This window comes from Neocloeon triangulifer, unplaced genomic scaffold (genome assembly GCF_031216515.1).
Source record: "Neocloeon triangulifer isolate White Clay Creek 2 clone unplaced genomic scaffold, ASM3121651v1 ptg000014l, whole genome shotgun sequence".
Classification (NCBI taxonomy): domain Eukaryota; kingdom Metazoa; phylum Arthropoda; class Insecta; order Ephemeroptera; family Baetidae; genus Neocloeon; species Neocloeon triangulifer.
Window position 1 is genome coordinate 3,241,589 of NW_026775556.1, and position 12,929 is coordinate 3,254,517.

The window sequence follows — 12,929 nt, forward strand, 5'->3', positions numbered from 1 at the left end:
GTCAAACTTTTAAGAACTCTAGTTTAATAATTTGTACCCTGGCAAATGCAGAACCAAATTTAAATACAATTACATTTTTTAATTTGAGAATTTAATTTTCCAACTATCAATATCAGCTGCCTTTAATGCAGTTGACATTTTGTTTGAATATGCAGGCTATTTATATTATGAGCTTGAATAGGCCTCACGGCGATAATACTAATTACCTTCTATGTACATTGAACCGCGCTAATTAACTGTTTGCCCCTGCGGCGCAGCGTTACGCGATGCTTTCGCGCGCGCAATGAGTTTTCCAGAGCAGAGCAATGAGGCTTGACACAATCTACCATAACAGAAAGTTTTGTAATGAAAGGGTGTTTTAATTAATAAATTGATTGAAAAGTTTTACATGGAATAAGTTTTATCCAAAACTTTCACTTTTCCTCTGTAAAATCTTGCCGAAATGGAAAGACGAATCCTGTGAAGTTTCAAAACTTTGGCTAACATTTTAACAACTCTGAACTCGTAATTTGAAAGTAAGTCGAGAAATAATTTATACAAAGCAGGACAGAATAAAAATGAATGAAATAAATCTTGAGAAAGTCCAGCAATTTTTGTAATCATGTAACGATTGAATAGATAAAAAAATTAAGATAATCTGTTTTCAAACATGTAAAAATTGCTTCCAAATTCTTTTTTGAGTTCTTTTCTGTCACAAAATCAATTAAAAATTTTACAGGAAGGAGTAATGAGTTTAGATAAAAAAAAATCCACACAGGAAACTGTAAAGTTTTAAGGTTTAAAAAATCGTTATTTTTACTCAGCAACGTTTACAGTGCAAAAATCACAAGTGTAAATATGAGAGAATTAAATTTGTACCCTGTATTAAGATTTCCGCAATTTCTGCACATTCTTAAAGTTTACACCGACAATGAGGGACAGGATTTCCTCTACGAAAATAATGAAGAAGAAATAAAATTCAGCGATCCAAAAGTATAACAATTCATTGCTTTAGTGATGTTGAAAAATTATATTAAGTTTGATCAATGAAATTTTTCTGACGGTGTGTTTGATGCAAGTTTTAGCCCTTTCGAATAAACCTGTCTGTAAACCTAAAAAAATTGTTTAACTTAATCTTTAGTAATAATTTAGTAATCCATACAGATTGTGAGAAATGGAAATGATTTTGAATTTAATTATCATTTACGCACATTTACGTAAATCCTAAATCAACCTTTTTATACCTTTTATAATTCAATTTTGGAAATATTTTGCTTATTGCTTGATTAAAAAAAAACATTTTCCAGTTTGCATGGTAAAATAATTGTGTGATTTATGATTTTAAGCGTGAGAATTTTTAGTCAATGTGCGAATACTGCGAATGCAGGGATGTTGATAAATAAATTTATACTAAAAATGCATTTACAGCAGCAAATCAAGTGAACCACTGCCGTGCAAATATTTCCCTAATGCGCGGAGCTTTAATGCGATTCTAATTAAAATGAGTGCACACGCATCCTGCGGGAGCGCAAATCCAATTACGAATGTGTCGGTCCCAGTGGAAAAAAAACTGAAGAAGGTCAATTTAATTTTTGCGCTTCTACCCCAGCAACTCAATTATTGGCGAAAAATAGGTCACAAGTCACAAAACAAATTAGACATGCGGGATAAAATAATTGGCTCGCGTTGAATACAAATACCTCATGTTTTTCCGCTACATTAATTTATCAGCCAGATGACCTCTCTCTCTAAATTTGTTGCGATTTTATAGCTGAGGAAGTTTCACAATAAAACATATTGTTTGTCTATTGTTTGTTAATATCAGTGAGGACGCAGGACACAGCAAAAATTTTTAATGAGAGAGTTTTATAGTGGGTTTTAAATAAAAACGAATTCCTCTTTGAATTTTTTTTCAAATGAATAAAAATTTATTTTAACAGTATTTTAATCAAATCAAAACCGCGCAAGAGCCTTGATAATAAAAAATATTGAAAAAAAATCGATTATGTATTTTTATTTTCTTGTTTATTTGTCTTGGATTTTCTGCTCAAAATTTCTGAAAATTTCTACAAAGTGAAGTATCATTCATCATGATATTCGAAACTTAAAAAATTGTGAATGTGTTATGTGGAGGATAGGAAAAAAAATAATCAGTTCTTACCATCTGTTGCAGTGGTTGTCCCAGAGCATTGCTGTCCTACAGGAAAGCTGTTTGTTTGACACTTATTTCTTGAATAATTCAGTGATTATAGTCCGAGTTCAGTTGCGTTATTAAACGAAAACGAGATATTTTAAAGTACAAAATTGTGAAGTGAAGCCTGAAAATTGGACGGATCAAACTCCTTGGGATCAAACTTGAGGACTTCTAAAATGGAAAAACAAGTTCATAGAAAACACTGCCCCCTACTTCAACTTTGAGTATTGTTTGAGTACATTACATACCGGGTACGCCCACCTGTCACCGAAACACACCGAAATCAACAAAACAAAACAACACGTGCACACGTTTTTTCGTTCGAAACTGAATTTTTTCTTATTATTTTCCGTAATTTCTCTAGCTAGACTACTCTTAAGTACGGTAAAAGAAAATTGCCTTTTTATTTACTTTTTAGATATGCTTTGATATATTTTAAATATATATATGCATTATATTTTTGCAAAGACATTTAATTCATCGCCATAAAAACTTTACTTTTTAACAAACATTTTATTGGCGAATTTTCGTAATTATTCCAGAAGAATGCACGTCGTCACCCCGGAAATGGAGCAATTCCTCGCCCTTCACAAGTACCAGCTTGAGTCGTCCTGCATTCCCAAAATCTTCTGGGAACCTTTGGAACGCAAACTCCGAGAGCAGACTTTTGATGCCGGCCAGGCGTTTTCGTTGATGAAATTCGACTACGAGGATCGTGGCAGGGGCCCACGAGAGCCTGTTTGGGCCGTCGTGGTCACTGCCGAGGAGGGAGTCTCTGAAAGCGACCCGCAGAATATTTTCCTTGTCGACCACGCCTGGACATTCAGGATCAATACTGCCAAAGTAAATTTAATTTAAATGAAAGAATAACAAAATTAAATATATTTCTACTTCTGAAATTACCAGGAGCAGCTCAAAGCTTGTCCTCCGTTGGTGGAGCGCTTGGCAAACATGATGGACGTTTCTGATGAAGACCCTGACGCTCTGGCCGAGCTGGTTTTGGAGGAAATGTGGCGCTACGCCCAGAGTTATTCGGTGAACGCCTCTGAAGCAGAAGACCGAACTCCGATTTGGTACATTATGGACGAGGTTGGCTCTGGAATCCAACACTCGGACCAGCCAAACGTCCGGGTCGTTCCGTTTGTCCACTTGCCAGACCGGATCACATACTCTCTGCTGTTTCCTTTGGAAGATCTGGAGACTGGAACTGTCATAGGAAGGGACTTTGCCGAAGGTCCAGCAACTGATCCGGAAGTCCGCAAAGCTCTTTTGCTGCCCTGGTCCACCGAGACTTCATTTTTGGATGAACCTTTTGAACAGTCTGAACCTTCACCTTCATTCTTTCAAGGCTAGTTTAAATTTTTTTTTTCAAATTATTTATTTGATTATTATGAAGATGGTCGAGTGGCTGAAGCACTTTCGGACCCAAACATCGAGGTTGATGTGGACAAAATTGCAAGACCAATTCGTGTCTTCTCAGAGTACAGTGAGGTCAACAAAGCTCTGAAACACCCTGATTTCACCTTCGTCGCAACCCCTGAGGAGGCAGATATTTTATGGCTTACATATCACTATAAAGATTTCCAGGGTCTTGGTCCGAATCGCTTCGTCAACCAATTCCCTTACGAAAGTGTCCTGACCGTCAAAGACCTTTTGTGTGTGATTTGCAGAAGAAAGGCAGAGCGAGGTACAATCAATTCAATTTATTTGTAATCTTTTGTAAAATAAAGAATCAAATTTAGGTAGAGAATGTGACTCGCAGACCTTGGAAACTCAGCCAGCTTGGCTGCCCACGACCTACAACCTGAAAACGGAACTACCTCTTTTTGTCAGCTACTTCGAACACCGAGAGGACAGGGGTCTCGACAACCACTGGATCTGCAAGCCATGGAACTTGGCGCGTGGCCTTGACACTCACATATCAAAAAACCTTAACTTCATTCTTCGATTGCCACAGACTGGGCCGAAGATTGCTCAAAAGTATGTTGAGGATCCTGTTCTGTTCACACGAAGTGGAATCGGACAGGTCAAATTTGACATCCGATACGTCATCTTGCTCAAGTCTGTTGAGCCACTGACTGCCTACGTCTACAAGGAGTTCTTTGTTCGATTTGCCAATTTGCCATTCCAGTGAGTTGAAAATTATTTTAAATTAACAGAAATTTAATAATTTATTATTTGTTAGCCTGGCAGATCTTGAGCAGTATGAGAGACACTACACTGTGATGAACTATGAAAATCCTTCCCAGTTGTGCCATATGAAGTGCGCCGAATTCGTAATCGAGTTTGAGCAACAGTACGAAACCTTGAAGTGGGTGGACGTGGAGGTACATTAGATCATAAATAATTGAACTGCCCTTTTAATGTAATTTATTTCTAGGCTGATATTTTGGTTGCCCTGAGAGGTGCCTTGGAGGCTGCAGCTAGCAAACCTCCTCCGCAAGGAATTCCAAACAGCCCTCAGGTATTATAAATTTTCTAAATGTACCTCAGTTTTCTTGATTTTCTTCTTCAGAGTCGGGCTCTCTACGCTGCTGATTTGATGTTGAGTTGGAGTGGCAAGGAGCGGAAAATGCAGCCCAAGCTTTTGGAGATCAACTGGATGCCGGACTGCAAGCGTGCCTGTCAATACTATCCCAGTTTTTATGACGACGTTTTCAGCACTTTGTTCTTAGGTGAAACAAGAGGCAAAAATGTGATCCCTCTGTAATGCAAATTAAATGAGGTGCTTTTTAAAGAAAAAGAAAAAAAAACAGATTTTTATTTTTATAATTTTTTATTTCATTAGAGTCAAGCCACAACTTTTGTGGAGGAACAAGAATTAAAACATGTTTAAAATGCAATCACATAATAAAAGGGCTCGTTTAAAAGAATCGCAGTATAGTTGGACACCTACATGGCAAATCACTTTGGTAACTTCAACCATTTTTTAAGTACTGGCTTATTCATTTTGACTTTTTGTTTTTAAACTGAGCCTATAAAATTCAGACAACTGCTGGGCTGGAAGCGTCAACGAATCCACTAAAACTAACTTGGCTTTGAGAGATACTTTGCTATGACTAATGATAAAAAACTCGCAAAAACAAATAATGATCCAGGAACAGATGCAAGAAGTCTGTAGCGCTCATCTGCAATATGAAAACACCACATAAGGTTGAGAGAAATGAAAAACAGGCAGGCATAGGTTTATTATTGTGTTCATTCTCAAGAAAGTGACTAAACTACTTTCAAATAAATAATAATATATGGCACCAAAGTACAAAAACAAAATGTTTGATGAGCAAAACAATATGTCTTTAGCAAAAAGTTAGTAAAATCAATAACAAATAAAGAAAGATATAACAACAATATGACTTCCGTGAAAAAACGGTTTTGTAAGTACAGGACAAAATTTTGAATTTTTCTTTTTAAAGTACGCATTTCATGCATTCTGAGAAAAAATTCAACTACCTACAACAATGGCGAAGTACAATTGATTAGAACCATTACCAGAGAAAAATGACAGAATCGATTTTTCTTTATTTTGTACTATTTCGATCCTAGTATGCTTTTACATAAATTGTGCGGCCAACAAAATTCTCTGCATGCTGCATTAAAGCTTATTCTCCGTACCTGGCATAGTCTTGGGCTGTTCCTGGTGCCAGCCGAGGCTCCGCTCAATGGCCATTTTCCATTTGGCATAGCGAATGTCACGCTCTAAATTATTAAAAATTCATATTGATGACAATTAATTGAAAAAAAAACTCACCATCCTCAGTAATTGACGGATGGAAGGTGTCACTAATCACAGACTCAGGACACTCCCTCTCCAGGTCCCAAACTCCGATTCCCTCGGCTGCTCCGGCAGCCATGGCTGCACCAAGTGCTGTCGTCTCAGCCATCGATGGACGAACTAATAAAAATAGTTTAATCCTTTTCAAGGACCTAAATTTGACAACACCTACCAACATTGATTCCAACAAGATCTGCCTGGAGCTGCATGAGCAGGTTGTTGGTGGTCATTCCTCCGTCGACTTGGAGTTTTGTCAGCGGAAACCCACTATCTTTGTTCATGGCTTCGAGAATGTCACGGGTCTGGAAGCAAATGGCCTCCAGAGCTGCTCTAACAATGTGACCTTTACGGGTGTAGTGTGTAAGGCCGCACAAGGCTCTACAAAATATTTTAAATAAATACATCGAGAGATTTGAAAGATTAGAAATTGCAATTAATTTAAAATCACCATGCAAATATTTTTATTTTTTTATTTTGAGAAAAAAAGTTTGGTTCTCTTTCTTTATTATTTTGTTTATTAAACAAGGTCCGCTCATCAGCAACAATGAAAAAAGGTTTGATTGTTGTTTGAGCTCTCTGATTGGGTACAAGTAAAGTTGTACCCAATCAGAGAGCTCGACAACAATCGAAATTTTCTGACAAGCGGACCTTGTTATTAAAGAAGAAAGTTTAGTATTTGAATGTAAACCAATAAAAAAAAAAAAAAAACTCAAATACCCTCTTGCATCCTTCCTCCAATAAGGGGCAAAAAGTCCAGAGAAGGCTGGCACGAAATACACATCGGCGGTGTCCTTGACCTCGGACGCCAGTTTCTCAGTTTCAGAGACGTCTGGCAGTATCCCCATGTTGTCCCTGAGCCAAGCTGTACTGGCGCCGGCAACAGCCACTGATCCCTCCAAGGCGTAAATAGCCGGGGCTTTGGGGCCCAACTTGTAGCCGACGGTAGTCAACAAGCCGTGCTGCGACTGCACAATCTGAAGACAAACAGCGGCTGCCTTCATGGGGATCAAACAAGATCAAGACAGACTTACGGTGGTGCCGGTGTTGTAGAGCAAAAAGCAGCCTGTCCCGTAGGTGTTCTTGGCCTGGCCCTGCTTGAAACACAACTGACCCACCAAAGCCGCTTGCTGGTCACCAAGGCACTGTTTGGGAGGAAATTAAAAAAAATCAAATTATTTTAATTTTGAATTTACCCCTGAAATTGGCAGACCCTTCAGAGGGCCGTCTCTTAGAAAGCCGTATATTTCAGAGGAGCTACGGATTTGAGGCAGGATTTCCATGGGAATGTTGAAAAACCTAATTTGAAGAGTAAAATTAAATTTTTTATTTGAAAATCCTTCGAATGGCGTTTAAACATACTTGCAAATGCTAGCATCCCACTGAAGAGTTTGAATGTTCATGAGCATGGTTCTCGAAGCATTGGTCACGTCGGTGATATGAAGTCCACCATCCTTGCCTCCAGTAAGGTTCTTCAAATATAAATTTAGATTCAATCGTTTTTGATTTAAAAAAATAATTACCCAAATAAGCCAACTGTCAACGTTGCCAAAGAGACAGCGTTTTTCGTCGACAGCCTTCCGAACAGAGGTCACATTGTCCAACAACCAACGGAGTTTCAAGGCGCTAAAGTAAGTACTGATAGGCAGTCCACAAAGTGGTTTGAGGTAGTCAGCACTGTGGCCAGGCGCTTTGGCGATCATCTGGTCAACAGTTATGGTAGTGCGAGCATCATTCCAAACTGGAAACATGTTTTTTTTTGTCAATTTGGTAATTTAAAGAGATTTGAAACTATAGTCTTGCAACAAAGTAATATAAAGTTAAACGTCAAATTCATAATACCAAATTTAATTGTATTGTAAAAAAACTTTTTTTAAAGTTTTTAAAGAAATGTGTAATACATATTTTGTGTTGCAGCAACTCATTTTCATACGGAGAAAAGTTGCAAAACAGATGTTTATAAAAATAAATGACCTACCGATGGTGTTGTAAAGCGGCTCTCCGGTGGTGGAATCCCACACAACAGTGGTCTCGCGCTGGTTTGTCACGCCGGTGGCCACGATGTCGGAAATGTTGATCTCCAGTTTGTTCAGGTTGTCGACGGTTTTAGCAATACACTCTTTCACGGCCGAGAGCAGCTCTTTGGGGTCTTGCTCCACCCAACCTTCACGGGGCAGTTTTGGCTTCAGCGGGATTTGGTGGAAGGTGATCAGTTCGCTTGTGCGTGCGGCGAAAACCTGAATATGTGTTGGTCAATTTTTTTTGTTATTTGAGAGAAAGATTAATGAATATTCAGAGCTTATAAACAAATTAAGCCTGTGGAGCAGAAAATTTGAAATAAAAAACTTAATTATGACAAAACTCTAATATTTTCTTTTGAATGAGAAAAACATACTAATTTGTATATATAATTTTGTTTTTATAGCAAAATTGAGCAAAATTTTAAGCAAAAAATCATATATAATTAAAAAAAAATATTTCATTTCTATTAGAAAAATTTGAAAGTTAATTTACAATATTGAAACAGAAATTTGAAATTATTGAAAAAAGTGACATTAATTTATCTTACCATAAAGCGTGTGCTGCTGGTGCCTTGGTCGATGGCGCCGACCAGGGGTCCAAACCGTCCTTTGACCTCGTTCGCCATGTTCCTGCAACACCCCAGGCGATGAATCAGAGAGTGACAAAGTCGACAATTGTGATTGAAGATGGTGCAAGAGCGAGTGCACTTGGCGCTATTGCACTAATTGAATCTATTTTCTGCTCTCGCGCTGTATGAACTTTGCGACTGCACCGCACCGATCCGTTCCACCTCCTTTTATACACGAAGGCAGAACGAGCCCCTGCGTGCAAATTAATTTGCTCAGCTTGCCTCTCAGTCGATCACGACGCGCTGCTTTGGTGTTAATTCAGCTGCTGTTATCGTTTTAATTGCGACTGGTGGCAGCCAATCAACGGCAAACAAGATGACAAGCCTGCTCAACGCCACAGCAGTGGAAAATTTTTTACAAAAAATTATTTATGGCATTGATAATCCGCAACAATACACATTGCAAAACGAAATTAATTAACCAGCAATGAGATCAATAAAATATTAATGCGCATTATAAAAATAATATAATGTTAAATAATAATAAAAAATAAAAAAACTTGAGATGAAGAGTAATAAGCAGGAAATTTTAAATTTTGATGAAAAAGGGAAGTTTTATGCAAAATGTTATGAAATGAACCAAACACTTTTTGTTCAATTTTAAATTAGTTTCCTGAAATAATGTAAATATTTTACATTGTTTTACACGTTTTACATACATCATTTAAAATTAAATATGGTCTTCCTCTCAGAGAATAGAATACAATTACAAAAATAATTAACTCATTATCTCCAATTTAAAAAAGCCAAGCTATTGAAAATAATGATGAATAACGATTCAATAAATTTTGACATTAATTAAATAAATATATTTATGATGCAGCGCAAATTTGATAATTTTCTTTAAAAAAAAAATTAGGATATATATTTAGAAAAAATTAACAAGTATTTAAAAACTTTATTTTTAACTAATTAAATTTTAGCTAAACGTTTCTTTTTACAAATTTTTTAGGCTAGTTAATTTTTTCTTACCAAGTTAAGATTACATGGTTAAATAGTTTGGGTTTAGGACAAATTGGAAAACTTACTCCACAATCAGACTTGCACGTGACCTATATATAATATACCGCTTGAAATTCAATGGAAAACTAACTGACCAGCGATAATGAGGCGGCTTTGTTTAGCCTTTTCTGTCTGCCAGCATACGGATGCAGATAAGAGAGATGACAAAATCTCTATCTTTGAGTGGAGCATTATTTGAATGCCAAAGTACGAGCGGTCGAAACAACAACAAGTGGCCAACAAATAGAGAAAACGTCTTGAATCTTCCAATTCAAAACAATATTGAATTTTTGGACGCAAATACACGTGCAAAACCTTCAAGTTATCTCGTTTTTTTAATTTGTATGCTGCGCCGGCTTTTTACTTAAGTTGAGCCACTGATAGATTGGGAGAGATAAAGGGTTGGCTTTTTCATATTTATTTATCGCAGATTATTCAATTTTCATATGCTTGGGTTTCTTCTGATAAAACAAAGTTGACGAGTTAAAAAATTGTTAAGTATTTTTCCAATCATAAATAAATAAGAGTATTTTTAAAAGGCTTATAACTATGCATTATAACGTTTTCAAAAAAATTGGACGAAAATTTACTGGACGTCTACTTTTATTTATAATATAGGCATACGTTTTAGAGAAAGTCGATTAAAAAATATAATTAATTACCCCTACACGCTGCCAATTATCCGCTCACAGGGAGAAAAAAAATACTAGAACAATAAGTCCTAAATGGTCCTAAATTATAACGACGAGGACATGATTATGTAAAGATGGAAATGGAATGGTATTGATAATCTTCCAGATTTTTCATGAAATTCTTTTTATACATATAATATATAAAACAAACGATAAATTTAAAATATGGCTAACAAAAGGAGGAAAGTTTCATTTGAATACATAATACATTATTTTTATCTCAAAAAACGGTCGAAATTGTGATTATGTCATTTATAAATTTTAAAAGAAACCTAATTCTACGACAAAATTGTATGATGAATCCATTTTAAAATCTCAAAATTAAACTCACGTTGTTATGTAAACAGAGAGGTAAAGAAAATCAGTCCAAGCAGGTCATCTCAAGAGATCGATTTGCTCGCAGCTGTGAATTATAGACGAAATTATTCTCAAAAAGCTCTGAAATATGAAAATTAATTCAACAAACCTGCAAAGAAGTCCTCTGTCAAAACAATACTGCTGTGAAGAGAAATCCGCAATCTCTCGGCAATCAATTAGCTGCCGGCGAAAGATTGCGAAAATCGAGACCGAGAGATGATTTCTCCGCAAAGTGCCGCAAACCACAACACGAGCCACGCCCCCTTTTTCACTAGTCTCGGCAACAAGAGTCTCGGCGCCGGCGCTGCCCTCTCAAGGTTGATAAACAAAGAGGTCAAAGAAAAGGGAAAAGGGAAACGCACGAGGGTGACGAGGGCGGCATGTCTTTTTGCACCGGTAAACAAACGTACTATTTATCCAGGTAAGACAACATCATTTAATAGGTATCAAATTAATTGCAATGATGTACTGTGGTTTTTGGCAGTTAAATTAACCTTCGTTGGTCGAGATGGCAGAGGCCGTGGAAATGCTGAAAGGCGAGATGAGGAGAGCCCATCAGGAGAGACGAGCAGACAGGAAAAACAGGGAAATGATGTCCCGTCGAGGGGTCAAGCTCGACAACGACTCTGACTTTGTCCGGCTCGAAGAAGTCAAGCCTTTGGCCGAGGCAGTTAAGAGAAAGGGGCACATGGACGTTGAAGTTTTGGTCAAACTCCAGAAGGCTCTTCTTCAGGGCAACGAATTTGTCTCGGCCTTTCTGTCTGTGAGCGGTGCTTTTGCCGGCATCGTAAGAGACTTCTCAGGTTGTTAAATTTAAATTTAAAAAACAAATAAATTTTAACTCGTATGTATTTAAATTTAAGGTGTGCGGCCAAATTATGCTCTTCGTGCTGCTTTTTGTCTTTGCAACCTGTCTGTCAACACAAAGTCTCTCAGTTGGAGACAAACTAAAGCCGTAGCCCCCTATCTCATGGTGCATCTTGACGGAATGAATTCACAAATGCTGGTATAAAAATATCTCAAAATATAAAACTATTAAAAAAAATATTATTAACATGTAATTTTTAGGATGCATGTGCGTGGGCGGTTGGCAATCTCTCTCTTGTTGATGAGCAAAGCTGGGAAATTCTGCATGAATTGGGTGCTTTGCAAAAATTAGTCAAACTGCTGAACAATACCAATGAGGCTGTGGTTACTTCCGCAGTCTACTCTTTAACCCACATCACCGAAGCAAGAATTGCAAAATTAAAGTAAAATATTTTAATATTGTTAAATTTGACCAAAGATTATAATTTCAATTTTAGCCAACAGGAATTAAAGGATATTTCCAGTGCGATTTCTCCTCAAACTTTGGCCGCCTGCGATTTGTCAAGACTCATATTCCAGCTTTCGACGACAGGGGTTTGCGATTTGGAACTCTCGTCCCCTGCTGTGGTCAATGCAGCCATCCTGAAGCTGCAGAATCATCTTCAGAGCAGCGACCTTCATGTTGTAGACGTGCTCAGTGAGGTAACTTTTCTCATCCGTTACTTGGCCAATGTGTCTTCGACTTGTCCGTCGAGTGCGCACTCAGTTTTAACTGCTTTGGTCGGAGCGAATATTAATCTGCTCAACTCCAGTTTTCCACATTTGCAAAGTGACTTTAGCTGGCTAATAGCCAATCTGCTCAAACACCCGTGCGAAGAGACCAGAGAAGAGGCCTCAAAATGCTTATTAAAAAATTAAGAATTTTTCAAAATGGTCAATTTTTTTATTCTTTGCAATATCATAAATAATGCGTCTTTATTCAATTTGTGATCGATTGAATGGCAACCAGGATTTGCCGGTGGTTTAAGTGATTCCGCAAAAGTATGCCAGTAATTGAATTACGCTCATCTAGGCTGCATATGCCACCTCATTATAAAGTGAGCGTGCAGCCAGATAGGTTGAGAATAAGTTCAAGCCGCCTTATGCTGCTTTATATGGAATCGCCAAAGAAACCAAAATACACCTCTTTGTCTACAAATAAAATCTAACAAATATTATATGAAATCCAGATGTTTTGTTGAATAGGGCGTTTTGATTTTTGTTGGCACTCTTCTTAAAACATAAGAAATTACAATTTCGTTCATTGGCAGGATTCTTATGACATAATTATGATATTATCAAATTCTGAAGTGTCAAAATATTGTCAATTATTATTAATCCTATTTTGTAATTGGTAAATTTGATTACTTTTTGTAATTAGAAGTCATTTAAATTTGAAATACGTGGAATATGCTTTGTATGCCAAATTTCATATTTTTA

At 37.1% G+C, this 12,929-nt stretch overlaps 3 protein-coding genes across 4 annotated transcripts; 2 read left to right on the forward strand and 1 right to left on the reverse strand.

The window, feature by feature from the left end:
- The first annotated feature begins 2,408 nt into the window (after positions 1-2,408).
- LOC132201686 (tubulin--tyrosine ligase-like protein 12) lies at positions 2,409-4,980 on the forward strand. Its single transcript, XM_059628045.1, has 9 exons — positions 2,409-2,557; positions 2,716-3,016; positions 3,080-3,521; positions 3,570-3,860; positions 3,916-4,303; positions 4,359-4,500; positions 4,554-4,637; positions 4,689-4,898; positions 4,962-4,980. Exons 2-8 carry the CDS (start codon positions 2,720-2,722, stop codon positions 4,881-4,883), a joined length of 1,839 nt encoding a protein of 612 aa, XP_059484028.1. The 5' UTR covers positions 2,409-2,557; positions 2,716-2,719; the 3' UTR covers positions 4,884-4,898; positions 4,962-4,980.
- Positions 4,939-10,901, reverse strand: LOC132201687 (glycerol kinase-like). 2 transcript variants are annotated; one of them, XM_059628046.1, is made up of 13 exons: positions 10,753-10,901; positions 10,618-10,689; positions 8,512-8,593; positions 7,921-8,179; positions 7,466-7,683; positions 7,305-7,414; positions 7,139-7,241; positions 6,977-7,087; positions 6,663-6,919; positions 6,118-6,323; positions 5,922-6,065; positions 5,786-5,869; positions 4,939-5,301 (listed from the first exon to the last, which is right to left on the reverse strand). In XM_059628046.1, exons 3-13 carry the CDS (start codon positions 8,587-8,589, stop codon positions 5,201-5,203), a joined length of 1,671 nt encoding a protein of 556 aa, XP_059484029.1. In that variant the 5' UTR covers positions 8,590-8,593; positions 10,618-10,689; positions 10,753-10,901; the 3' UTR covers positions 4,939-5,200. The 2 variants fall into 2 exon arrangements, with proteins under 2 accessions (XP_059484029.1, XP_059484030.1); XM_059628047.1 differs by lacking the exons at positions 10,618-10,689; positions 10,753-10,901 and adding an exon at positions 9,621-9,639.
- Positions 10,902-10,904: 3 nt separating this feature from the next.
- Positions 10,905-12,923, forward strand: LOC132201689 (uncharacterized). Its single transcript, XM_059628050.1, has 5 exons — positions 10,905-11,064; positions 11,128-11,446; positions 11,507-11,649; positions 11,712-11,893; positions 11,948-12,923. Exons 2-5 carry the CDS (start codon positions 11,152-11,154, stop codon positions 12,366-12,368), a joined length of 1,041 nt encoding a protein of 346 aa, XP_059484033.1. The 5' UTR covers positions 10,905-11,064; positions 11,128-11,151; the 3' UTR covers positions 12,369-12,923.
- Positions 12,924-12,929: the final 6 nt, after the last annotated feature.